The 27,302-nt window shown below is 42.5% G+C and overlaps 3 protein-coding genes across 3 annotated transcripts; all 3 read right to left on the reverse strand.

Moving 5' to 3' along the window:
• Positions 1 to 1,770: 1,770 nt before the first annotated feature.
• On the reverse strand, positions 1,771 to 2,739 carry LOC148103947 (uncharacterized). Its single transcript, XM_087835064.1, has one exon. It carries the CDS (start codon positions 2,737 to 2,739, stop codon positions 1,771 to 1,773), a length of 969 nt encoding a protein of 322 aa, XP_087691190.1.
• A 912-nt stretch (positions 2,740 to 3,651) lies between these two features.
• LOC148103948 (uncharacterized) lies at positions 3,652 to 7,352 on the reverse strand. The gene is made up of 2 exons (XM_087835029.1): positions 7,336 to 7,352; positions 3,652 to 7,256 (listed from the first exon to the last, which is right to left on the reverse strand). The coding sequence occupies exons 1-2, from the start codon at positions 7,349 to 7,351 to the stop codon at positions 5,998 to 6,000; spliced, it is 1,275 nt and encodes a 424-aa protein (XP_087691155.1). The 5' UTR covers position 7,352; the 3' UTR covers positions 3,652 to 5,997.
• Positions 7,353 to 8,195: 843 nt separating this feature from the next.
• Positions 8,196 to 26,494, reverse strand: LOC118455164 (uncharacterized). The gene is made up of 3 exons (XM_087835040.1): positions 26,118 to 26,494; positions 25,179 to 25,256; positions 8,196 to 11,982 (listed from the first exon to the last, which is right to left on the reverse strand). Exons 2-3 carry the CDS (start codon positions 25,228 to 25,230, stop codon positions 10,724 to 10,726), a joined length of 1,311 nt encoding a protein of 436 aa, XP_087691166.1. The 5' UTR covers positions 25,231 to 25,256; positions 26,118 to 26,494; the 3' UTR covers positions 8,196 to 10,723.
• Between the last annotated feature and the right edge of the window lie 808 nt (positions 26,495 to 27,302).

Here is a 27,302-nt window from a genome sequence, read left to right on the forward strand (position 1 = left end):
GTTTTTTTACCATCAAGGCCTCATGAGCCTATACTGGTGTTTTTAAAAGTTATGTTTGACTTTATGACTTTCTGTGTCGTTTCTGGGATGCTTAGGACTAATATTGCACTGCTGAAAATAGTTTATTTTGATGGATATGCTGCTTTTTTGCAAATTTGCACTATAATATTTATTTTCATTTTTCCTGCAGTATATAAAAATTGGTGTATTTCAAAAATAAAACTATGAAGACACTCAAAATAAATTTCCTGTGGTGGGAAACTATTTTGTGCAACTTTTTTGTATTTACAGTTTTGAGGGATAAGCCTCTTAAATTTCTCTAACTAGAAATATATGTTAAAAAACAAAAACGATTTTCAATTTTTTTGTAGTTTATTGCACTTTTTTGCAATTTATGTAATTACTATGCACTTAATGCATGCATATTATTCAAATTTAGGCTGTAATGGTTGTATTGATGTATAGCAACTTGAAATGCTCCCAAAAATGGCTCTACAACATGTAAAAATATAATATAAGCTCTGGTGGACTTGGTTCTATGGTAGGTCTTAAAGGGTTAATAATGTCTGTCATTCTTCCATGCCCTGGTAACTGGTCTATCTAGAGCTGTATCACTTTGAAATGTACATACAACAAACCTAACCACACCTTGGTCACACCAACCCTTTCTCCACCCTGAGGATGTCAAAGGCCATCCTAGTCTGGACTGTCAAAGGCGACTTTAACACTAACTGTTCCGACAGTCCTGTTTATTGCATTCCCTGGTCATATTAGCCAACCTTTGCACACTAGTGTAAACATAATCAACATGGTCAACATTTTGCTGCTTGTTATTTCACAATATTATAGATTCCACCCCTCCATCCTTATGTGGTTTGCTACATTATGTTTATCTAGAACTCCACTCTGTCTCTAAATTTTGGAGAATTTTATACTTAGTGTCAAATTTTAGGAATTTGAACTGTGGGGATTATATCATTTTATATCATTTTAATATCATGTTTATTCTTTTATATCCTTTTGATTAAGCTTTGAGTAGTGGCATTTGTTTAAAACATTTATTCAATATATTACACATATTATTATGTTATTACACATATTGCAAAATGTGCTTACAAAAGAGTTGGCCTTCTGTCTGGTAAGAGGTTACCAGCTTTATCTGGTGAGGTGTGAGGTGAGACAGAGTGCAGTGAGGTCAAGACAGTTTGCCTGCACACACAGACAGTATATAGATTCATTTCTACAACAACAACAACAACAAATTTTATTTATAGAGCACATTTAAAAACCAGCGGTATACCAAAGTGCTTAACATAAGAGACAGAGAAGTAACACGAGTATTATAAGGCCTTAGCAAAGTATCAAATATACTCACAGGTCAATGCTACTAATACACAGGGGTAATATAAAAGGCATATCAAAATAAAAACATAATAATAGCACAAGCCATAAAAAAAATATGTATAAGAAAAAATATTTCTAGGTAAGAGTTAAGACATATTTTGCTTGTAACTGCATTTTGTGCCTGCATAAGCAACAGTTTTTTTGTAGGATGTGCTTCTGATGTTCCAGAGATAAGTGAGAGTCAGAAGATCAACAGGAAGCACCTGGCGTGGAGACGGTGAAAATGTCTTTTTGAATGTGTCAAAGGTTGTCAACAGAAGAGTTGTGGTTATTGTAACTTATACATGCTATGTATCCGCTTAAACGCATGAAGGGGCGTGATACCCTGACGTATAAAAACATTTTAAGTATGCTTTCTTGGAGGATTTATGCTGAGGATTGTGACAGTGTTTTTCCTCCACACGTGTTTAATAAAATCATTGTTTTGTCACAATGTGGTCGTTTGTCTCTCACCTCAATCACGAATCGGGACAGGGGTTTAATAAATTTGTCCATATTTCTAGAAATGAGAGCTGCTCCATCCAAAGTGGGATGGATGCCGTCTCTCCTAACAAGACCAGGTTTCCTCCAGAAGGTTTGCCAATTATCTATAAAGCCCACATTGCTTCTGGGACACCACTCAGACAGCCAGCAATTTAAGGAGAACATGCGGCTAAACATGTCACTCCTGGGCTGATTAGGGAGGGGACCACAGAAAACTACAGAGCCTGACATTGTTTTGGCAAAGTTACACACCGATTCAATATTGATTTTAGTGACCTCCGATTGGCGTAACCGGGTATCCTTACTGCCGATGTGAATTATGATTTTACTGAATTTACGTTTACCCTTAGCCAGCCGTTTTAAATTTCCCTCAGTGTTGCCTGCTCTGGCCCCTGGAAGACAATTGACTATGGTTGCCGGTGTCTCTAGCTTCACATGTCTGAGAACAGAATCACCAGTTACCAGAGTTTGATCCCCGGCGGGTGTGTCGCCGAGTGGGGAAAAACTGTTAGACACATAAACAGGTTGGTGGTGTAACTGGGGCTTCTGTTTAAGACTATGCTTCCTCTTCACCGTCACCCAGCCGCCCTCTTTCCCCAGCTGCTTGGAGTCTGCCGGGGAACAGCTAGCGGGGCCTATGCTATCTTCGGCTGCAATAGCTACAGGGGCTGGGCTAGCTATGGGTGAATGAAGGGTGTGAAGCCAAGTCTCCAATTCAGTAATCCTGGCCTCCAGAGCTGCAAATATGCTACATTTGTTACAGATATCATTACTGCTAAAGGAGGCCAAGGAGTAACTAAACATCTGACACAATGAGCAGAAAAGTGCAGGAGGGACAGGTGAAGTAGCCATGGTGCAAACGAGTCGGCTACGAATTAAGCTAAGCTAGCGAAACAGTACAGACACAGTGACTGAATACTTTAAATTCGGTAGTGAGTACTGTAAGATTATTATATTATCTTATGCCAGGTTATACCCCTAATTAAAGATTGTGAAATTATTATGCAGTTTTAGTTTGCATTATTCTCCTGAATTAGAAGAAGGTGATAATTTACATTTATTAAACTGATTTGTATTATATTAGACTGCTGATTTATTGTGAATGGATGATATTGTTTTATGATGCATTAAACTGCTGAGTTATAAGAAATACTGTTTTCAGAGAGTCATCGCCTTATTTGTCTGATTAGAAAAGAACAGAACATACTGCACAGGAAGCCAAGGTCATAACTTAGAAGAGAGAAAGAATGTGAATGTTTAGGTTTTTACGACTAGGTGTGGGCCACTAGAGGCTATAAGAGTTTGAGTAACCCTCCACCAGTTTGAGATTTGCTGTGACCCTCTGCATGCATGTCTCCCGATCCGGATGGTTTATGCTCATAAAGTGTTGAATTGTATTGAATAAAATAATTGTTGACTGAGCATTTATACACCGAGTATTGTCCTTCCTTCATCCCAAAGATCAAAAGAATTGGGAGGTTTTAACAGTACACAGAAAGTGTGCTCAGTGAACTCCGCTACCACACGTACCTGGCATCACACACACTTCTTGTATCCTGTGGTAGTTCAGAAGCAACCTCATTACATGTGACCCTCACAGACATGTCAGAATGTATAAGTATTTCTAAGTAAGTTCACAGGAAAGAAAAGATACATCTTATCTTTTATACATTTTATTTTTTATTGGATAAATGTAATTTTACACATACAACCTGTCTAAGATGACACAAATTTAAAACATACAATAACATCTTTAATGCAACATAAAAATGACAGGTTTCTAGTTTCTCGTCATGCAGCAAAACAGACTCACATCCTATTTTATGACAACAGAGACCATTTAAAACACATTTCACATGGGGAAGTTACAACAGAAACAGCACCACATTGACTTCACTAATTTCTTAATGATATACAGGCAAATAAAGAGGATCAGGTTTTCAGATCGACCCAGAAGGAAATTTGTTTACACGTTCTGCTTCTCTTTGTGATCACATGATCGGAATAATGTTTTGTCTGCATGATCACACAGGTATTTGCACAGAACAGATACAGTCGACATTTTCTTCATGATACTAACATGACAACCATTTCCTCAAGTTGTGTCAAACGAACAGTTACTTTTGTTATGCATGCCTAAATTTCTAACCCATGATGCATCAGTGGCTTTTTAATCATGAATTTTACTTAGAGTTCTAGTAAATAGCCAATAAATTCATGAAACGAGAATCGAGAGTTAATGAAAGGACTCTGCTAATTTTCATTTGACAGTTTGATTAAAATCAGAACATATAAAAAATTAATATCAACAATTCAAAGAAAGTACTGCTACAATCAATATATAAATGCTGCTAAAAGATTTTAAAGAACTCAGAGTACTGTCACAATGGTCTGCCAGTTTTGTTACAGAGGGACACTTTGTCAGTTGAACAAGTTTGTGTTATGGATATAAGACTTTCCACCCCACTCAGGCTTCAGTGTTTTAATTTTAAGATGGTTAATACCTTGATTTTTTTTTTTTTAGATGATGCAACCAGTAAAAAACTTTCCACACTAACCACAAATGGTTTAATTCCAGTGTGAATGACCTGGTGCTTGTTAAATGTGACTATATACACTGAACAAAAAAATAAACACAACACTTTTGTTTTTGCTCCCATTTTTCATGAGCTGAACTTAAAGATCTAAAACATTTTCTACACACTCAAAGGACCCATTACTATCAAATATTGTTCACCAATCTGTCTAAATCTGTGTTAGTGAGAACTTCTCCTTTGCTGAAATAATCCATTCCACCTCACAGGTGTGGCATTGTCAAGGTGCTGATTAGACAGCAGGAATATTGCACAGGTGTGCCTTTGACTGTCCACAATAAAAGGACACTCTAAAATATGCAGTTTGATCACACAGCACAATGCTACAGATGTCGCAAAACCAGTCAGTATCTGGTGTGGCCACCATTTTCCTCACACAGTCCAACACATCTAATGGAGATCTGTTGCACCTTGTGAGGCAAATGGTGTGCAATGGGCATAGAGTTGATCAGGTTGTTGATTGTGGGCTGTGGAATGTTGGTCCACTCCTCTTCAATACTTGCGCAAAGTTGCTGAATATTGGCAGGAAGTGGAACATGCTGTCATATACACTAAGCCGAGCGTCCCAAACTAATGGTGACATGTCTGATGAGTATGCTGGCCATGCGAGAACTGGGATGTTTTCAGCTTCCAAGGAATTGTGTACAGATCCTTGCAATATGGGGTCATGTATTATCATGCTGTAACATGATGGTTATGGTCATGGATAAATGGCACAACAACAGTCCTCAGGATCTCACATTATGCATCATACACATCTCTGTGTATTCAAAATGCCAACAATAAAATGCACTCGTGTTCATTGTCCATAACCCCACATCCACCATGAGCCACTCGATCCACAACGTTTATGTCATCCACACGATGCAACACAAGCTGTCTGCCATCTGCCCTGAACATTAAAAACATCTGTCAACAGAACACCTCTCCAAAGTGCCAGACGCCATTGAATGTGAGCATTTGCCCACTCAAGTTGGTCACAGTGAAGAACTGCAGTCAGGTCCAGACCCCGATGAGGACGACAAGCATGATGATGATGAGCTTCCCTGAGACGGTTTCTGAAAGTTTCTTTAGAAATTCTATGGTTATGTAAACCGATTGTTGCTGCAACTGTCTGGGTGGCTGGTCTCCACCTGGTCGGCCATTCTGGAGGTGAACATTCTGGATGTGGAGGTCCTGGACCGGTGCGGTCACATGTGGTCTGTGATTGTGAGGCTGGTTGGATGTACTGCCAAATTCTCTGAAATGCCTTTGAACATGGCTTATGGCAGAGAAATGAACATTCATTTCACAGGCAACAGTTCTGGTAGACATTCCTGCAGTCAGCATGCCAGTTGCACTTGCCCTCAAAAGCTGCGACATCTGTAGCATCGTGCTGTGTGATCAAACTGCATATTTCAGAGTGGCATTTTTTTGTGGGCAGTCTAAGGCACACCTGTGCAACATTCATGCTGTCTAATCAGCACCTTGACATGCCACACCTGTGAGGTGGGATGGATGGTGATAACAAAAAAAATTATATAACTCCAGTGTGGATCAGTTGATGATTTTTTAAGGTACCGATTTGAGTAAATCCCTTTCCACACTGGCCACAGCCAAAACTTTTAACTCCAGCGTGTACGAGTTGATGTTTATTTAAACTACTAATATGAGTAAAAGCCTTTCCGCACTGATCGCAGCTGAAAGGTTTAATTCCAGCATGGATGAGCTGATGTTGTTTCAACGTGCTATTCCGAGTAAAATCCTTTCCACACTGAGCACACTTGAATGGTTTAACTCCAGAATGGGTACGCTGGTGTTTTTTTAAGGTGCTATTCTGAGTAAAACACTTTCCACACTGATCACAGCTGAATGGTTTAGATCCAGTGTGGATCAGTTGATGATTTTTTAAGGTACCGATTTGAGTAAATCCCTTTCCACACTGGCCACAGCCAAAACTTTTAACTCCAGCGTGTACAAGTTGATGTTTATTTAAATTACTAATATGAGTAAAAGATTTTCCACACTGATCGCAGCTGAAAGGTTTAATTCCAGCATGGATGAGCTGATGTTGTTTCAACGTGCTATTCCGAGTAAAATCCTTTCCACACTGAGCACACTTGAATGGTTTAACTCCAGAATGGGTACGCTGGTGTTTTTTTAAGGTGCTATTCTGAGTAAAACACTTTCCACACTGATCACAGCTGAATGGTTTAGATCCAGTGTGGATGAGCTGATGATCTTTTAAGTTACGTTTGGAAGTGAAAGACTTTCCACACTGATCACAGCTGAATGGTTTAAATCCAGTGTGGATGAGCTGATGTTGTTTTAAGTTACGTTTGGAAGTGAAAGACTTTCCACACTGATCACAGCTGAATAGTTTAAATCTAGTGTGGATGAGCTGATGTCTTTTTAGGCTGCCACTCTGAGTAAAAGCCATTCCACACTGATCACAGCTGAATGGTTTAGATCCAGTGTGGATGCGCTGATGTTGTTTTAAGTGACATTTCTGAGTAAAAGACCTTCCACACTGATCACAGCTGAATGGTTTAGATCCAGTGTGGATGCGCTGATGTTGTTTTAAGTGACTTTTCTGAGTAAAAGACCTTCCACAACGATCACATCTAAAGCTTCTGTCCCCTCTATCAGTGCGCTGGTGTCTTCTGGCTTGCTTCATAGTATTAAAAGTCTTTTCCACAGGAATCACAACTGGCTTGTCTGTACTCGCTGCCGTTGTGTGGTTTTTGTTCATGTCATCAGTGTGCAGAGTTTTCAGCATGATTTTCCTTCTTTTCCCTATGATAACAAAGAACAAAAAATGGTGACATGCAGTTATGGAACAACAAAACCTAAGTGTAGATGTAACGACACACACATAGACACGTGTGCATTTTGGCAAATCCAACACTGAACCAGTTTCACGAAACTTGGCAAGCAGTTTGCTAACTGTAGCATGGGAGATGGGTGGTCTCGCAGGGTGTCTTGCATTGAAATCTGCTGCAATGACCCGGTTACTGAGTTCACCAGTTAACCTCTTCGACATGTCAATGGCTGTGAACAAAGAGAAACTTGTAAATAACTCATGAGAACTCACCTGTTAATAGAATAATGGATTTGCCTGTGACAGCTGTGTTTAAGACTGCCAGTTGTCATTAGATGCAGTGAATTGTTTATGAGTTGTATGGTAGGTAAATAAACACCCCCTGTTCAACTATACTTGTCTTTGTCTACCTCACTGTAAATCCAGCCTCAAAAGGCCATCCTGTTACACTGCACATGGCACATGACAACACAGTTACAGGGAGATTTGGATTGTAAGTCTGGTCCTGTGTTAAATGCTGCAGTTCCACTGTAATTATTTTACTTTTATAGATAAAATAAAAAATGATAAATGATTATACTGACATGACTTTTAAGTAATGTTTAAGTTCACAAAAAATATACATTGTAACTGTTATATATCTTAATAATTATAGGATACATTTAATTTTACACATATAGCCCAGTTAAAATGACACAAACTGATGAAATACAATAAAAACATTTTTGATGCAACATAAAAATGACAGGGTTCTTTTTCTCGTCATGCAGCAAAACAGACCCACATCATGTTTTAAGCAACAGAAATCATTTAACACACATTTCAAATAGGTACCTTAGAGAAACAGCGCTGCATTGACTTCACTAATTATCTCATGATGAACACCCAGATAAGTAGCAACAGGTCTTTCAGATCAACCCAGAAGGTAATCTGTTTAGACACTCTGCTTCTCTTTGTGATCACATGGTAATAATGTTTGGTCTGCAAGATCACATAGATGTTTCCACAGAACAGAAAGTCAACAGTTTTTGCATGATTTTAACATAAGACAAACGTTTCTTCATTTCGATCTTCACTAAACAGTTTTGTTATACATGCATAGATTTCTAGTCCTTGGTGCATCAGTGGCCTTTTAATCATTATTTTAATTTAGGTTTCTAATAAATAGACATTAAAAATTAATAAACATTTATGAAAACAACAATCACAAGCTTCCGAAAAGACTGCTGGTTTTTATTGAACAGTTTGATTAAAAATCAGAACATTTAAGACGTTAATATCAACAATTCAGAGAAAGTCTTTCTACACGCTGGCTGCCAGCTTAAGATAGGCATGTTATTTCTAGCGCAATATTGAAATATCTATTCTTCCGATACCAGTAATTTATGTTCTAGAATCGATTCTCATATTAAAATATCAATATTTTAGTACTTTGGGTATCATTCGGATCTAAATTGGAAGGAACTACTTCCTATTACAGACATACTTCCTATTACGCCTTGTTGTGGAAGTTTTCCATTAAATAAAGCCTGCAGACGAGCGGTGAGCGGTAGCTAACATTCTTTAATCCAAACACACAAAGAACAGAAAACCAAGCTTGTGGAGAGCCTACATGACCGCGGGGCAGATGGTCAGCAGAGTCTCCCTGAGCCTAGCATGGCTCTCAGTTAAATACCTTCTTCAGGAACAAAAGGCAGTACACAGCTGTTTCACACCTTAAGGTTCACACTCCCTTGCTACCTCCCAGAGTCCTCGAAGAGACAAAAAACTCTTCCTGTGGAGTGGTCTGCTTCCCCCAACTTCCTTACTACACCCCCACCATTTGTCTTAATGTATGAGTGTGGAACATGTTTAAATCCAGTGGCACCAAGGCATTATACAATAAAATAATGTGATTAATGCATAAATAAAAGAAATTCCTATACAGCCTTTCACAATCATATGCGAAATACAGCTGTATAAATGTGTCGCAGCCCCTGGCATGCGCACTCACAACAATGGCTGAGCGTAAACAGTCATGTGTGGACACATTTTATCTCCACGAACAGCCAACACGCGGTTTGCGATACATGGGGAAAGAGAGTGAGGTGTTGTGGCAACACCTCTAACCTCGTCAAACACCTTAGGGTCAATCATATCACAGAATATGATGAGGCGAACTGAAGAGGAGGAGAGGGACAGGTGCTGCTAGGGCAAGATAGGCGTCTCTCGCAGAGTCCTTTAGTGCTGTAGGCAGGCAACATACTCAAATAGCGCACAATTTCAAGTTTTTTATTTCTATATGATAATTCTACATTATTAAGCAATATGAACAAGTAGTCTGATGTCCTGTAATCATTATTAATCTATATTATTACAATTACATAATACAATTATATATTTTTTCTTCATGCATTAATCATCCAGGAAAGTAAATCTCCAAAAGTTGATGTCGGACGTAGCGTTTTGTGGGAGAAACGTTTCATCACTCATCCAAGTGACTTCTTCAGTCTCAGCTAACTGCAGTTTTCTCCAATCTTATAAACAGTACATTTGCACAATGACTGAAACCAGCCCACTGAAGGAACAATGGGTTGGGAGGTCAGTTTCTTAATCTTAATTATGCAAATTCTCATGACCATTGACCAACAACCACTGACCAAAACCTTGATCAGTGGGTTATTGATAACAATGTCATCTGCAAACATTATAATCCAAAGAGACTGTTAACTTATCTTGCATGTCAGCCTGTCCATCACAACTGGAAGCAAGAAGGGGCTCAGAATTGATGTAATCCCACCCCCACCTTCAATCAATCTGTTACCACACATTTCACCATTCTGTCTTCATGTCCTGGACCACCAGATCCACAAAGACATAGTGAAGATCTGACAGTCTCCATCAAACCCTCAAAGCAAACATCACATCTGTAAATCTCTTTCCATTTACTTGCTCATTTTACCTGGTCCTAAGTCTTTCTAATACTTAGCTTGCTCAATGCTGTCAAAGTTTATCCACACTCGCTTTCACCAGAGACCATGTAGGTCTTAACTGATATAACGGACTTTCTCGCAGTAGCATTGAACAGGAGATTAAAGCTGAATTCTGTCAGGCCTGATCAAGTTTTTAAATTTGACCAGGCATACAGAAGATTTGTTCAGATCAGCTGTGTTTCTCACTCTGTCCAAAAGAACTCTGTCAGAGTACTGTCACGACAGTCTGCCAGTTTTGTTACAGAGCGACACTTTGTCAGTTGAACAAGTTTGCATTATGGATATAAGACTTTCCACCCCACTCAGGTTTCAGTGTTTTAATTTTAATATGGTTGATATCTTTATTTTTTTTAGATGATTAAACTAGACTTTCCACACTGACCACAAATGCTTTAATTCCAGTGTGAATGATCTGGTGCTTTTTAAATGTGTCTATATAAGTAAAAGCCTCCACAGTGATCACAAAACAATTATTTGACTCCAGTGTGGATGAGTTGATGTTTTCTTAAATTACTAATATGAGTAAAAGATTTTCCACACTGGCCACAGACAAATGATTTAACTCCAGTGTGGATGAGTTGATGTTTTCTTAAATTACTAATATGAGTAAAAGACTTTCCACACTGGCCACAGACAAATGATTTAACTCCAGCATGGATTAGCTGATGATCTTTTAAGTGACTTCTATGAGTAAAAGACTTTCCACACTGATCACAGGTGAATGCTTTAACTCCAGCATGGATGAGCAGATGTTGTTTTAAGTGACTGTTGCGATTAAAAGCCTTTCCACACTGATCACAAGTGAATGCTTTAACTCCAGCATGGATGAGCTGATGTTGTTTCAAGTGACTTTTGTGAGTAAAACAGTTTCCACACTGATCACACCTAAAAGGCTTTACTCCAGCATGGATGAGCTGATGTTCTTTTAAGTGACTTTTGTGAGTAAAGGAGTTTCCACACTGATCACACCTAAAAGGTTTAACTCCAGCATGGATGAGCTGATGTCCTTTTAAGTGACTTTTGCGAGTAAAAGACTTTCCACACTGATCACAGCTGAATGGTTTAACCCCAGCATGGATAAACTGATGTTCTTTAAAGTTCCTTTTGTGAGTAAAAGCCTTTCCACACTGATTACAGCTAAATGGTTTAACACCAGCGTGGATAAGCTGATGTTTTTTTAAGCTTCCATCCTGAGTAAAAGCCTTTCCACACTGTTCACAGCTGAATGGTTTAAATCCAGTGTGGATGAGCTGATGTGCTGTTAAGTTACTTTTGGAAGTGAAAGACTTTCCACACTGGTCACAACTGAATGGTTTAACTCCAGTGTGGATGAGCTGATGTCCTTTTAAGTTACTTTTGGAAGTGAAAGCCTTTCCACACTGTTCACAGCTGAATGGTTTAAATCCAGTGTGGATGAGCTGATGTTTTTTTAAACTGTGATGCTGAGAAAAAGACTTTCCACAATGATCACAGCTAAAGGGTTTGACTTCAGCATGGATGAGATGATGTCTTTTTAAGCTGCTATTATGAGTAAAAGACTTTCCACAACAATTACATCTAAAGCTTCTGTCCCCACTATCGGTGCGCTGGTGTCTTCTGGCTTGCTTCATAGTGGTAAAAGTCTTTTCCAGAGGGATCACAACTGGTTTATCTGTACTTGTTGGCGTTGGGTGGGTTATTTTTAGGTCATCAGTGTGCCGAGGTTTTGGCTTGCTTTTCCTTCTTTTGCCTATGATGACAAAGAATCAAAATAGTGACATGCAGTTATGGAACAACAAAACCTACAAAAAAAAGAATATAGTTGTTTTTTTTTTTGTTTTTTTTTTACAGTGTAAGAATATTCAACACTGCTATCAATACATTTTTCAAAAATTGTCTTTGTGCAAAATGGGTTTAAAAACACAAACAACTGTGGGATACTGTTTGTCCATGATTTGCACCGGGTTAACAAATTGTCACAGGATCAGTGCTGTGCCAAGGTAGGTATCACCAACTAAATTTGTGTCCCCTGCATTGTGAGCATTCGCTGGGCACAGTTAGATTTGTATTGTTGATTGTCATTTATGCTTATGTGACCAAGTGGTCAGCGGGGTTAGATAAAAGGAAATAATAAAATGACAACGCCACCTAGGGGAATTTCACCCCCAGGAAATATATTTAAGAAAAATAGATTATAGGAATAAAAGGAGGCCGCACAACAACGGCTGGGAAGGCGTTTCACTCTTCCGATTTAGGTTGGGCAATTTGCCACGGAGAGGTGAATACAGCAATCAAACCCTAAAACAACAGATAAATGTAACCTTAGACTCTTATAGCTATGAATGCTAATAAAAGTAGTTTTAACGGCTTACCCCAGGACTGGAGGCACTATACTCTCACTGGTGGGGATAACACGAGCACCTCTCTCCGCAACGTCGGGATAAAACAAACTGCCATGCTACAGCGGGCCGCAAAAACTATATTAAGGAGGGAATCTGAGGTTAAGCGAGAGCATACCTGTAGCTGTCATACGATCTGCTCTTGCTGATCAGTCCGTCGCAGTGTGCCAGCATTTACTGCTGCTTTGCGCTGAATGCACGGGAGGAATGATCCAGAAAAACACCGGCTTAGCTTTATACGGGCTAACGCCACCCTGCAATCAATATGCAGGTGGGTTCCCAATTAACCTAGTTGCGCAGCGAAGAGAACGAGCGCAGGAGAGAGAGTGAGAGAGAAAAAGAAAGGCGAGTAGCCCATCTGGCTACATCTACCCCCCCTTTATGTATTGGCGCCCCGACAATAACTCAAGGAACCTAACACCATGGCCTGAATACGGCAAGCTGAGCATTAGCGACTGGTGCAGATTCAACAGGACATGGCAAGTGATGAACATTTGAGTGCTGACCAGCTGTCGAACGTGCTGTTCTCTGCAAGTGTGGCCCACTCACCTCAGACTGTTCAACAGAGCCTGAGGAAGAATCTGGGGGAGCAGAGGTCGAGGGTGCTACAATCACACTGGGAGTAGACCTGAGCTCCACCGATGGAACTCTAGAGGCATCGAAAAGTGACACCACAGGTGCTACAGGGTGTGAGGGTACCTCAGGGACAAGGAGCCACAACTCGTCGTCACTCAGAGAGGTCTGCTCTGAGTCAGCAGGCACAGGTGGGGGTGGAACCTGTGGACCAGGTGTAGGAGGCCCTAGGCTGACCTGTGCCTTCAACATGTTGCGATGGACATGTCGAACCTTCTCCAAGTCTCCCACGGGGGCAATGGTATAAACAGCCCGATTCTCTTGGGGTGCCCTCAACACCTGATAGACCACAGAGCTCCACAGGTCCTGGATCTTGTGCCGGCCCTGGGCGCTGTGATCTTGAAGATACACCAGCTGACCGACCTTTAAAGGAACAGGGTGGACTCTCTGGTCATGCCGCTCCTTGCGACGGTCAGCGGCCAGCGAAAACCGTGCCCGAGCTCCCTCAAAAGCCACCATTAACCTGGCTTGGTGCTCGGCCACCCAGTCCTGTACCTCTCCAGGCACTGGGTCCTGAACGCGGCCTAGAAGGAAATCAATAGGCAGCCTAGGATTCCTGCCAAACATCAGGAAAAACGGCGACTCTCCAGTGCCCTGATGTGGCGTGCTATTATAGCAAAAGAGCACATGCGGTAAGCATGCAGCCCAGTCGCGTTTCCGAGATGATGGCAGGGTCCGGAGGAGGTTATGGAGGGTTCGGTTAAACCGTTCGCACTGCCCATTACCCGCTGGGTGGTAAGGGGTTGTACGGGACTTGGCTACCCGATACAACTCGCATAGCTGTTGCATCACCAAACTTTCAAAGTTTCTACCCTGGTCAGAGTGGAGGCGGCTAGGAACGCCAAACTTAAAAAAACACTCTGTTAACAGGGCCTGGGCCACAGTAGAGGCCCGCTTGTCCGGGGTAGAGACTGCAACAGTGTATTTGCTAAAAACATCAGTCATAACCAAGACGTTTTCAACTTCACTATGGGAAGGTTCCAACACCGTGAAGTCTATGGCCAGGATTTCATTTGGCCTAGACGCCAACAGGTGACCCATATAGCTATGAGACCCCAACTCTGAGTCCTTTGCGACCTGACAGCGTTCACAACGCTGAACCCATTGCTTGATGTCAGAGGACATCCCGGGCCAATAGCAACGCTGCCTGACCAGTTCAGTGGTACGCTCAATACCTTGGTGCCCATGGTCCTGGTGCAGCTGCCTCAAGGTCTCAGGCTTCAGAGCCTCTGGAAGAACAAGTTGGAGGGCTTCCTCACCTCCACCCGGACGCAAAATACGGCGATAAAGGATGCCATCCTTCTCCACCAGACGATCCCACTGACGCAGCAGAACCATGACTGGTTTGGGGACCTGACTCCTTTCCTCCGAAGAGGGCGGGGTGTGCCTCCTCCAGTATACCAAGAAATCCTTGAGGAGGGGGTCAGCCTCCTGCAAAGCACGAATATCCCCCAGAGAGTGAGATGGAAAGGCCCCAATCTCCAACTGAGTAACGGAGCGCAAAACTGCTGGACACTGAGCCTGCTGAAGTGAAGTTGGGACAGGAGTCCCAGGCAACACACCCTCAGCCAAGCTGGAGCTCGTCTCATACTGTCGAGAGAGAGCATCAGCGTTCCTATTACTGCGGCCTGAGCGATACTTAATCTCAAAATCGAATGCCGCCAGCTGGGAGGCCCACCTCTGCTCGGTGGCACCCAGCTTAGCTGAAGAGAGATAACTGAGTGGATTATTATCAGTGTAAACCACACACTTCTGCCCCAGCAGGTACTCCCGGAACTTCTCGGCCATGGCCCACTTGAGTGCAAGAAACTCCAGCTTCATGGAGCTGTAATTGTCCATGTTGCGCTCATGTGGCCGAAGACCTCGACTAGCATAAACCACTGGCCTAACAACACCTTCTACATCTTGGGAGAGAACTGCACCCAAACCACTGTGGCTGGCATCAATCTCCAAGATAAATGGGCGCGTAAAGTCAGCATATGCCAGCACAGGTGCAGACACAAGCTTTGCTTTCAGGTCCTCAAAGCTCTCCTTACACTGAGGGGTCCAAATAGCACTCAAACTCTGTCCCGAGCCCTTCTTTGTCTTGGTGCCAGCCAATTTAGTCACCACTTGATGCAGGGGAGCCGCCAACGTGGCAAACCCCTCCACAAAGCGCCGGTAATAGCTGGCGAAACCCAAAAAGGATCTCAACTCTGACACGGAGCGAGGACACTGCCATTTGGCTACTGCATCGACCTTGGCTGGATCGGTGGAGACACCCTCGCAAGAGATTACATGGCCCAAGTAGTTAACCTTCTGCTGGAAAAAAGGCACACTTTTCTAGCTTAGCCTTGAGCCCCTCTTGCTGCAGCCTTGCCATCACCATCTCTAGCCGTTGCAGGTGCTGAGAGACAGACGAGGAGAACACAATGATGTCGTCTAGGTACAGCAGTAGCGACTGGCACTGCTGATCCCCGAACATCCTCTGCATTAGGCGCTGGAAGGTACCAGGAGCATTGCACAGCCCGAACGGCATACGATTCCACTCGAACAGGCCAAACGGCGTGCAAAAAGCGGTCTTGGGCCTATCCTTGTGGGGTGGCTGTAGCTCAGGCGGTAGAGCAGGTCATCTACTGATCGGAAGGTTGGTGGTTCGATCCCTGGCTTCCCCAGTCTGCATGCCAAATATCCTTGGGCAAGATACTAACCCCAAATTGCTCTCCGATGCATCCATCGGAGTATGAATGTGTGTGTGAATGTTACTTAGAAAGCACTTAGGAAAAATGTGCTTGTGCGAATGGGTGTGAATGGGTGAATGTACAAGTTGTGTACAGCACTTTGAGTGCTCAGAAGAGTAGAAAAGCGCTATATAAGAACCAGTCCATTTACCATTTACCATCCTGCTCAGAAACTGGCACCTGGTTGTACCCGCTGGCCAGGTCGATGGTAGAAAACCAGCGTACGCCAGCAAGGGCATCCAGACTTTCCTTAATGCGAGGTAAAGGGAAGGCGTCCTTCCTCGTTTTGCTATTCAGCAAACGGTAGTCAACGCACAGACGGAGACTTCCAACCTTCTTGCGGACCAACACAATGGGAGAGGCATAAGGACTGCTACTCTCCCTAATTACCTGGGCCTCCAGTAGCTGGTTGATATGGGCCCTGACAGCCTCATAATCAGAAGGAGGAATTCGCCTGTACCTCTGCCGGACGGGTGCGTCATCGAGCAGCGGTATGTCGTGCGAAATGAGGTTTGTGCAACCCAAGTCTCCCTCATAAGTGGAGAAAACAGAGCGGTACTTCTGCAAAAGTAACCGTACCTCATGTTGCTCTGACTCAGCGAGAGCAGACAGGTCAATCGCATCCACCATCTCTTAAGCAGGGCTGCTGGTTGTATGGGAGGAAACGGTAACGGGAAAAGAGTGTTCCTCGCTAACACCAGCAGGGAGGCTAACAACAGTAGCTTTGCTTATCACTCCCAAACGGGTCCACGGGTGGAGAACAGCTTCAGCTGTCCCCACATTGGTGACTGGGACATAGGCAACGCCCTTATCCACCTGGACCAAACATGGAGAGGCCAGCAACCCAACTGGCAACCCAGACTCAAAAGGCTCAAAAAGCACAGCCTGACCTGACAACTGCTGAACACAGGTGGTAGCCACCAGCTGCATGACACCACCAGGTATCCGCACAGCCCGCGGGCCGTGTACCTTAACGGTACCGACAGGGTCCTCTGGGGCTTGGGCTGCAGACTGGTGTCACTGATGTAAGGCCTCCAAAACTGGTCTCGGTGCCTGTGACACAGAAGGAGAATTAAACAAGGAGCCACCGAAAGCCCCAAACAGCTCTTGATAACAGCGGCGGATTACATTCATTCCTAAAATACCAGGAACAGAGGGCGTGGCACTAGAAGGGTCCTTCATTATAAGGATCCCACAAGAGGGCATTTCCTTGGCACACAGGAGTACACTGAGCTCCAAATAGCCAATGTAAGGAATGGCAAGCCCATTGGCAGCCCGAAGCTGTAACCAATGGCATGACTGAAGGCGTTCTTGTCCCCAAGGGGCAAAATGTGCCAAAAAGAAAGTTTCTGTGATGGTGGAAACCATGGACCAAGTATCCACCAAACAAGGGACAGTCACCCCACTACTCAGCACATCTATCTTTGGACACGATGAAATTAGCCTGCCAATCCTATCTTTCTGTGAGCCAGTGAACTCCCCACCTGAACTGTGACTCTGCAGCTCAGAGGGCTTTAGTTTTCCGACTGGGTAGCGGGAAGATGATTGCCAACTGCGGTATAAGGAGGGCCTGAATCAGAACCTGCTCTGGGGTGGCGTGAAGCCCGCTCCCCAGTGCACTCCCTAGCAAAGTGCCCTGGCTGCTGACACCGGCGACAAATCACCGAGCCAGCCCGTGAAGGCCGAACACCTCTTCGGGGGTTCTGTAAAGAAACCACTGTCTCAGTGAGCTGATTTAACTGCTCTTGTTGGCGCTTTAGGAGTTCCTTTAGCTCACGCCACTCGGACTCGGGTGTACCAACAGGAGCGAACCTAGGGCTAGTGTGCACCCCACACTGGAAACCATACGCTGATGGGTGGGAATAGCCACGGTCACGAACACCGCCTGAAAACCCTTCTCTTTCCCATCTAATTGCTTCCCCGCGCACCTCTAACAAGGTGGCAGTAGGCACACGGCAAACGTATTGTTTAAGCTCTCTGCGGAGAGCACTGTCAACAACATGTTCTACAAACTGGTCTCGGAACAACACCTCTGCATTACGTATGCCATCAGGTGCACTTTGTTTTACTTGCTCCATCAGAGCCATTAGCGCTAAGGTATACTCCTGCAAAGTCTCTCCCTCCCGCTGTCTCCTCGAAAAGAAAGCCTGCTGCAGAGTGACATAGGACTGCGCATTACCATACAGTTCCTTTCAAATGGTCAACACCCGAGCAGGATCCCCTCGCTCTAAATTAGGGCGAAATTTGATCTCCTCCCTTGCTTCTCCCTCTAAATGGTCAAAAATAAAGAACGCTTGATCAGCAACAGACAGGTGCCGGGCACGCATGCACGCTTGAACCTCTTTGACCCATTCAGCTATATTGATGCCCGTTCTGCCATTGAACATGGGACATTTACGGTCCCTAGGCACCACCACCAAACGCTCGGTAACGGCGGCCTGGCTACCAACGTTTGGTATGCAACCAGCTGGTGCGAAGGAGGCCGACGCGGCACCACCACCAGACTCTAGCACAGCACCCCTATCCCGGCGCAATTGCTCATTATCTGCCTTTAACTGCGCTACCAAGTCTCTAAGTTGCTGCAATTCTTCCTCCATAATAAATTTTGACCAAAAAAAGGAAAATTAAATCAGCAAGGTGCTAAAATCCTATTACTCTTCCTCCTAAACCTGGATACTGCTGTCTTGTCTATAATCACACTCTAAAACAAATAGAGCCTTCAAACAGGTGAACTGTGATCTTTGCAAAAATAAAACAATTTACAAGACCAAACGTCTACCTCAAATGTGCATCCTGTCGACCAACGCCAAGTATGTGACCAAGTGGTCGGCGGGGTTAGATAAAAGGAAATAATAAAATGGCAACGCCACCTAGGGGAATTTCACACCCAGGAAATATATTTAAGAAAAATAGGTAAAAGGAATAAAAGGAGGCCGCACAACAGCGGCTGGGAAGGCATTTCACTCTTCCGATTTAGGTTGGGCGATTTGCCACGGAGAGGTGAATACAGCAATCAAACCTTAAAACAACAGATAAATGTAACCTTAGACTCTTATAGCTATGAATGCTAATAAAAGTAGTTTTAACGGCTTACCCCAGGACCGGAGGCGCTATACTCTCACTGGTGGGGATAACACGAGCACCTCTCTCCGCAACGTCGGGATAAAACAAACTGCCGCGCTACAACGGGCCGCAAAAACTATATTAACACAAATTCCAGTACTCGGAGGGAATCTGAGGTTAAGCAAGAGCATACCTGTAGCTGTCATATGATCTGCTCTTGCTGATCAGTCCGTCGCGGTGTGCCAGCATTTACTGCTGCTTTGCGCCGAATGCACGGGAGGAATGATCGGGAGGAATGATCCAGAAAAACACTGGCTTAGCTTTATACGGGCTAACGCCACCCTGCAATCAATATGCAGGTGGGTTCCCAATTAACCTAGTTGCGCAGCGAAGAGAACGAGCGCAGAAGAGAGCGAGCGCAGGAGAGAGAGTGAGAGAGAAAAAGAAAGGCGAGTAGCCCATCTGGCTACACTTAGAAGTATCTACTCATATATACTTAGAGTTTTATAATCAATGTCATGTTGGTAGAGGTTTGATCCTTCTGTGTGCCTCCCAGAGCGCTCTGGCATACACATACAACTTAAGGTCAGGAGAGAGGTCATATCTGCTCTTACTGATTTATGGTATAGAAGGACACCAACTCTGTATCTGGTTAAGTATAAGAGCCTTTTGTTTAGATGGACCGCTAGACTCCTGGCACCAGCTTTGGGGAGTCTTCACGGGGTCACATCTTGACCCCCCCCACACACACACACACACACACACAAGGTATTCTTTGTCCACATTTATACCTATGTGAAACGTCATATGTTAATGAACCTATGCATATTCATGTAACCACAATAAAAGGAGTGCTATGGGGAACCTGGCTGAGAGTCTGATGGAGGTCAAGTGGGTGGAACGACACTTGGCTCCAGGCAGGTCTCCCTCATGCATGAGTAACACAAAGAACTTTGCCTACTCGTGTCTTGCTTTTGCTGTGTAGTATATTCTCTTGAACGTTCCAGCGGTTTAAGCTACAAACCTATCAGGCATGGACTGCGGATCCAGTTTACTCTGCCTCCATTACAAACAATTAGACGTGGAAGTAGTGATGTTTGAGTTTTGTGATGAAGCAAAAAATGAGTGGATTACATTACCATTCAGTTTGAGGGTTACAACAGAAAATTATATATTTATTGTTCTCACGAGGTACCGGACGGGATTATTTTAACAAAGGACATTTTGTCTGATAATTTTTTTTTTCTCCTGTAACTTTACTGTATGAAGAGCTAAAACCTCCAACATTTCAGGAGTAGTTAGTCGTTATTTTCTAGTCATTGGCTTGGAAGGAAGTTGGTTTGGAAGCATATTTGGCAATGCATCAACGTCTGCTTTGCGTTTGTGTGCAACCCTGTTAAAAAAAACCTTCTATTATTCTAGCAGTGTGTGACAAAGTGGCTAGAACTGAATTCATTTACCATTTGTCACTTGTATATATTGTTATTTTGAGGTCTGTTATCTTATAGTCAAGATCCATCAGGTGCTCCATCAGTTGCAAAACCAATAGACTAAAAACCACCTTCTTCCCGTGGGCTGTCAGAACTTGCAATGCAAACTAAGAACGTGAACAAACTTCTTCCATACAATAACTCTCTTGCTGCTGTTCATTGACTATGTTGCTGCCATCCCATGTGCAATATCTTAGTCTTTCCTCGTTCTGTGCAATATTTTGGTCATCTCTTTTTTTGGTGCTATGTTTTACCCCCTGTGCTATATTTAGGTCTCTGTAAAAAAAAAGTCCTGGCTTTTATAGCAGATAACCCCCTGAAAATATTCTCCAGTAAATCCAAAAAGGAAGAAAACCACGAATCGACATATGAACATTACCTGATGCTGCTGAACTGAAGTAGAGCAATGTTGAAGAGGTTTTATTAGAGAAATGGCTACGCATTTTGCAATTTGGCATCGTTTGTAAAAGTTTAAATTTCTTTAGTAGAAATGAGCAGAAATTAAGCTTTCTGGTCAGATGGCACTTTTAAAAACAAACAAACAAAAACGATAGGCAGCAACACTGTACACATCGGTAGACTGATGCATGATAAGCAAGCAAATAATGCAAAAAACTGTTTTTTTTTATAATGACAAACTAGTCTTGAACTACACTGAGAGAGCTGTAGAGCAAGTGTGATTAGTGGTGGAAGCAAGACAACAAATGCAAGAGGAAATTCATGACAATATTTATCAAACATGAAGCATAGTTTTGATGCTCTTTTGCTTCTGGTTCAGTGAATTTAGTCAGACAGTGATACAACCCGTAGTTTCAGAATCTGTGAGATGTCGGCTTTCAGCACCAGACGGCAGGTCGGCGCGTTATATTTAAATATTTTGACGGAATCTGTTTGCCTGCTCTTTAATCATTATTGTGTTATTCAAACTACAATACATTTCAATCAGGGAAATTTATTTTTTCAAACCACCCATCATCAAGCCTTGAAACCTGGTGCGACTAACTCCTACAGGTGTTCCAACCTTTCTGAATTACTTACAAACTGCTCTGTCTGCATAAAAGCAGTGTTGGAACACACTGTAGTAAGATATCCTTATGAGCATCAGTTGAACATTATTGTACTGCAGAAAGTGATGTTTTGCCACAAAAAAAATGTGAGGAACAAGGCAGTTAACTCTAGAAGAGAGAAATTGCAAAGAAAGTCAAGGGGTCAATGAATACAGTTTCCTTCACCATTCAAAAGCCCTCAGAAACTGGGACAACTCTGACAGAAAGAGGTCTGGCAGACCCAAAGCCACAACTGAATACCAGGACAGGTTTCTGAGAGTTGACAGGTTGTGTGATAGCTGAGTCACAGGACAAAAGCTTCATGCACAGCTAAATAGTGGTCATAGTAATCAAGTGTCAGTTTCAACAGTGAAGAGAAGACTTCGAGCTGCAGGTTTGATAGGATGAGTTGCAGCAAGAAAGCCAATGCTGAGACATCAGAATAAGAAGAATCAGTATAAGAGGTCTTGATGCATTCTCAATCATCCAGGAAAATAAATCTCCAAAAGTTGATTCTGTTCATGTGGACGTAGCGTTTTCTGGGAGAAACATTTCGTCACTCATCCAAGTGACTTCTTCAGTCTCAGCTGACTGCAGGTTTCAATCTTATAAACAGTACATTTGCATAATGACTGAAACCATCCCACTGAAGGAACAATAGGCTGGGAGGTCAGTTCCTTAATCATAATTATGCAAATTCTCATGACCATTGATCAACAACCACTGACCAAAACCCACTGATCAAAGACCACTGATCAATGGCCATGAGTCCCATTCACAGAGAGTTGGGGAATGGCTGCAATCACAGCATTGTAAGATGGCGAAAGATGTACCCTTAGGCCCCCTCCTCGATTCAGATTGTTTTTCCCTTTTGACGTAAATGGCCTCCTTGAATCCGCGCTCAAACCAGCGTTCTTCCCTGTCCAGGATGTGTACATCCTCATCTTTGAAAGAGTGTCCACTAGCCTGTAGGTGTAAATAGACTGCAGAGTCCTGACCTGATGAGGTAGCTCTTCTGTGTTGTGCCATCCGCTTCGCCAGAGGTTGTTTGGTTTCCCCGATGTATAAATCCTGGCAATCCTCCTGGCACTTAACAGCGTACACTATGTTACTCTGTTTGTGTCGGGGGACCCGATCCTTGGGATGGACCAATTTTTGGCGCAGCATGTTTTGGGGTTTAAAAGCCACAGAGACCCGGTGTTTCGAAAAAATGCGTCTCAATTGTTCCGATACTCCTGACACATACGGGATCACTACAGGTTTTTTGTCTGGGCAGCGGTTGTCTTTCTCTCCTGGATCGGCTGGAGCTTTCTTTAGGTGCCTTTCCAGCTTTGACAAAAGTCCAGCTGGGATAACCACATTTACTCAGGGCCTTTTTGATGTGCTGTTCTTCTGCCTCCCTGGCCGCTGTGTCTGTGGGGATGGTGTTCGCTCTGTGTTGTACGTTCTGATGACACCCATTTTGTGTTCCAGTGGATGATGAGAGTCAAACCTTAGATACTGATCCGTATGTGTAGGTTTACGGTACACGTCAACTTTTAGATGTCCCCCATTACTGATGGAAATCTCACAGTCTACGAAGGCTAACCTGCCACTTTTCGTATCCTCCCTGGTGAATTTGATGTGTCAGTCCACCGAGTTAATGTGATCCATGAAATGTAGTACGTCCTGAGATTTGATTTTCACCCAGGTGTCATCCACATATCTGAACCAATGGCTTGGTGGTGTTCCAGGGTAGGATAGCAAAGCCCTCTTTTCCACTTCTTCCATGTACAAATTGGCCACGATGGGTGAAACTGGGGAACCCATGGCACATCCATGTTTCTGCCTGTAGAACTGACCCTTGTATGTGAAGTAGGTGGAATGAAGACACAGTTCCAAAAGCAAACACACTTGGTCGATGCTGAGAGTGGTCCTGTTGCTGAGGTTGAGGTCATCTTGTAATCTCTTACGGACTACCTCCAACGCTTCCGTGACTTGGATGCAAGTGAAGAGAGATGTAATGTCGTACGAGACCATGGTTTCATCTCCCTGCATAATGACATCTCTCACCTTCTCAACAAAATCCAGGGTGTTCTGGATGTGGTGTTCAGAGCTGCCCACCAGCGGGTTGAGGATCAAAGCCAGAAACTTGGAGATGTTATAGGTGACAGAGTTGATCATGCAGACAATCGGTCTTAAAGGTGCACCCTGTTTATGTATTTTTGGTAAACCATACAGACTTGGTGTAGATTCCCCTGGGTACAGCCTGTGGTATGAGGTCCGGTCAATAGCCTTGTCTTGTTCTAACTGCTTCAGACAGTCTATCACCCTCTTCTTGTAGCCACTTCCTGGGTCTCGTTTCAGGGGCTCATAAGTATTTTCATCACTGAGTAGTGACAAAATCTTCTCATGATAGTCTTTCTGGTTTAGCAATACTGTGCACCTACCCTTGTCTGCCGGAAGGATGATAATGTTGTTGTCATCACTAAGTGATGTGAGTGCCTTCCTCTCCTCCATGGTGATGTTGGATGCTGGGAATTTGCATAATTATGATTAAGGAACTGACCTCACAGCCCATTGTTCCTTCAGTGGGCTGGTTTCAGTCATTATGCAAATGTACTGTTTATAAGATTGAAACCTGCAGTCAGCTGAGACTGAAGAAGTCACTTGGATGAGTGACAAAACGTTTCTCCCAGAAAACGCTACGTCCAGATGAACAGAATCAACTTTTGGAGATTTATTTTCCTGGATGATTGAGAATGCATCAAGACCTCTTATACTGAGTCTTGTTATTCTGATGTCTCAGTATAAGAGGTTTCCCTGAGCCATGAAACACTGCCATTGAACTACGGAAGACTGGAAGGTATAATAAATCAAAATTTGAAATCTTTGGTTCATCACACAGAACTTATGCAGCAAATGGAAAGAACATTTTGAAGAATATAGAGAATAAAACAGGTGTGTTCAGCTGTTTTATCTGCCAGGCCTATAAATTGATTCCATGATTTCTTTGTTTAACTCCAACTCATTATTTATACTATGGTTTCATTTCAGAGTGCAATGAAACACTAAGCTACATAATTTTCAATTGAAAAAAAATTCAAAAATTAGGGTGTTCTACCACTTTTGACCGGTAGGGTACGCTTCCACTCAAAGGTTGGACACACACGCTCATTTAATGGTTTTGCTTTATTTTACTAATTTCTACTTTATAGCTATATTTGTCAAATATATGAAGCGAGATAAAAGGAATTATGTGGCAAAGAAAACAATAATGAACAACTGTAAAATATATTATGTCTTATATTTTAGACTCAAAGTGACATCAAATAGATATTCATTTTTCCATTCAGTGTGGGTATGTACCACAAATATATATTTTTTAAACAGAAGCAATGTTTTTGAAGTATTTCGGTGACAAAAGAAAGATTAGAAAGATTAAGGAATACTAGTTGCTTTACATTATTTTTCTTCAGCAATGATTTGTCCCACATTTGGTATAAACTGGCAAAATTCCAGTGTGTGCAGAATAAATGTTATTATTACTAACAATAATCATAATAACAACAGCTTAATGTCTGTAGAATAATGGTGGTGATTTTATTTTTGTCACCTTTTATGAAGACCGGATGTTTCTCACTGCAGTGGCTGAGCTGCTCCTCCATCAGACTCTCCTCCTCCCGTCAGTCGCCTGTATCATCAAACAGATCTTTATTTTTCTATTCAGTGATTTATTGTACGGCACTACCTAAGAGCATTGTATTGTATAGAATTATTCTTCCTCATACATTCAGTACCAACATTAGAATCAGATTCAGAGAAACTCTATTAATCCCAGAGTGAAATTGAGTTGTCATAGAAGCAAATATGCAACAAAGAACAAGCATTCATACAAATGAGCCTAGAAACAGTTATGATGGATCAATATTAAGACAAATACAGAGATATATAAATAAAAAGCAAAATTATTGAAAGCAAAATAATTAAAACAAAATAGTAAGATTAAACAGAAAGAAAATAAAAAAGACAGAACCGCAAAAGAAACTAAAGAACATTACGTAGACAGGGAGCTGCTACAACAGGCTGCCACTAGGACAGTGCTAATTTAAAGACACATTACTGGTTGGTCCCTGAAAGTTTATTCTGGACGTTTTCAGCGGGAGAAACGTTTCATCACTCATCCAAGTTGACGAAACGTTTCGCCCACTGAAAACGTCCAGATGAACACAATCAAATTTGGGGGATTTACTTACCTGGATAATTGAGCATGCATCAAGGCCTATTACTGGTTGGTGATTCTGTTATTAATTGTGGATTATGCCGTATTTTATCCACCTCATATAATCGTAGTTTTCAGTACACCACATTCATAAGAAGTAAAACAAATAGCTGAACTCAAATGATTAAACATTTAAGTCCCGAACTGCTGGAAGCTCCAGGCAGACAAACCGAGACGTTAAACACAAGGAACAAACGACAAAAATAGCTAACAGAGAGAAACCCTGTAAACAGTTATAGAGTTAGGCAACCAATGTAGTTATAATGTACTCACTCTGGATCCCCTCTCAGAATAGCCCGACCTAAAGATCCACCAGCGGAGAAGGAGACACGTGGTCTTTGTAGTTGGAGTAGGACTAGTAGAGACAGTGGGCTATCTGACCTCCCAGCATGTTACTGGCTACCTTGCAGAGAGAACAAGCTGTGTGAGGTACGAAAGCGTATATCTTTCCAATCACGCATCAGAAACAGAAACGCGGTCTGCCGGAGAACAGAGGAAAAGCAGAAAGGAAGCTCAGCACAGCCACACGATCTTTGCCGTAGCCGGCTTGAAAATAAAACCTAAAGTTCCCCTTGGAAGACAACACGTATGACGACTGTGGTTATACTCTTTATTCCTTAAGCCAACTTTCTGCTGTTTAAACGCGCCGGGAGATACTCCTTCTTCTTCTTCTTGTTTGATGGCGGTTGGCGACCAAGGTTTCTGGAGCATTACCGCCACCAACTGGAACAGAAAAATAAAACATGTTCTATTGTCTCTTATTGAAAACAAAAGTCTTATTTCCATCTACCATGTTTCCCCAATTTACAGAATGTATTGTTAGTCAGATGTTTATTTCATCCTTCCTTTCATTGAATGTTATGAAGCCACTGGTCAGTTCTTTCTTCTTCGTACTGTTTCTGGCACTGACCTTTTTTTAGTTACTGATTTCATTTCTTTGCTCAGCTCCCCACTCACTGCATAACATTTAAAACTGTTTAACATTTATCAATTATCAATTAAAAATGTACTGTCGACTGTCAATAGAGTTATTAGATGGAGAAGTATGACTCTCTTCAGTCAATGAGTAACACAGCTGATGTTAAAATCTTTTGAAATCACACAAAGCAATTTTGCAAACTCTCCAGAGGAAAAAAAAAAAGTCCTGACCAGCTGCTCTGCAACTGCTTTACTGGCCCGAATCAGTTTGTCTTAGCAGTGCTCTTTGGTACGGTCCTCTTCTGTGGCCACCACACTCACGTGAGCTTCTTCTCTTTTTTTTTTTGAAACATCGCTCTTGGTTAAAAAAAATTTTATGAACTCACAAAGAGCCTCTTTTACCAGCACAGAAGACTCTGCATTTGAATCTAATCCAGCACACCTGGGGAGAGCAGTGGCTGAATGAAATGTTTGATGGAAAAACGAATTGAAGTGTTGTGCTGCTAAATTCTGAGGTTCAAAATCAAAAATATTTATATA

The sequence above is a fragment of the Neolamprologus brichardi genome, chromosome 3 (genome assembly GCF_056152115.1).
Source record: "Neolamprologus brichardi isolate AB-2024 chromosome 3, ASM5615211v1, whole genome shotgun sequence".
NCBI classification, from domain to species: domain Eukaryota; kingdom Metazoa; phylum Chordata; class Actinopteri; order Cichliformes; family Cichlidae; genus Neolamprologus; species Neolamprologus brichardi.

Bases quoted from the DNA above. Each gene is read 5' to 3' on its own strand.
- LOC118455164 (XM_087835040.1), bottom strand. From the start codon at position 25,230: ATGGAGGAGCAGCTCAGCCACTGCAGTGAGAAACATCCGGTCTTCATA. The intron at 11,983-25,178 runs GTGACAAAAATA...TTGTCATCATAG, and splicing joins ACATCCGGTCTTCATAAAAG to GCAAAAGAAGGAAAAGCAAG.
- LOC148103947 (XM_087835064.1), bottom strand. From the start codon at position 2,739: ATGGCTACTTCACCTGTCCCTCCTGCACTTTTCTGCTCATTGTGTCAG.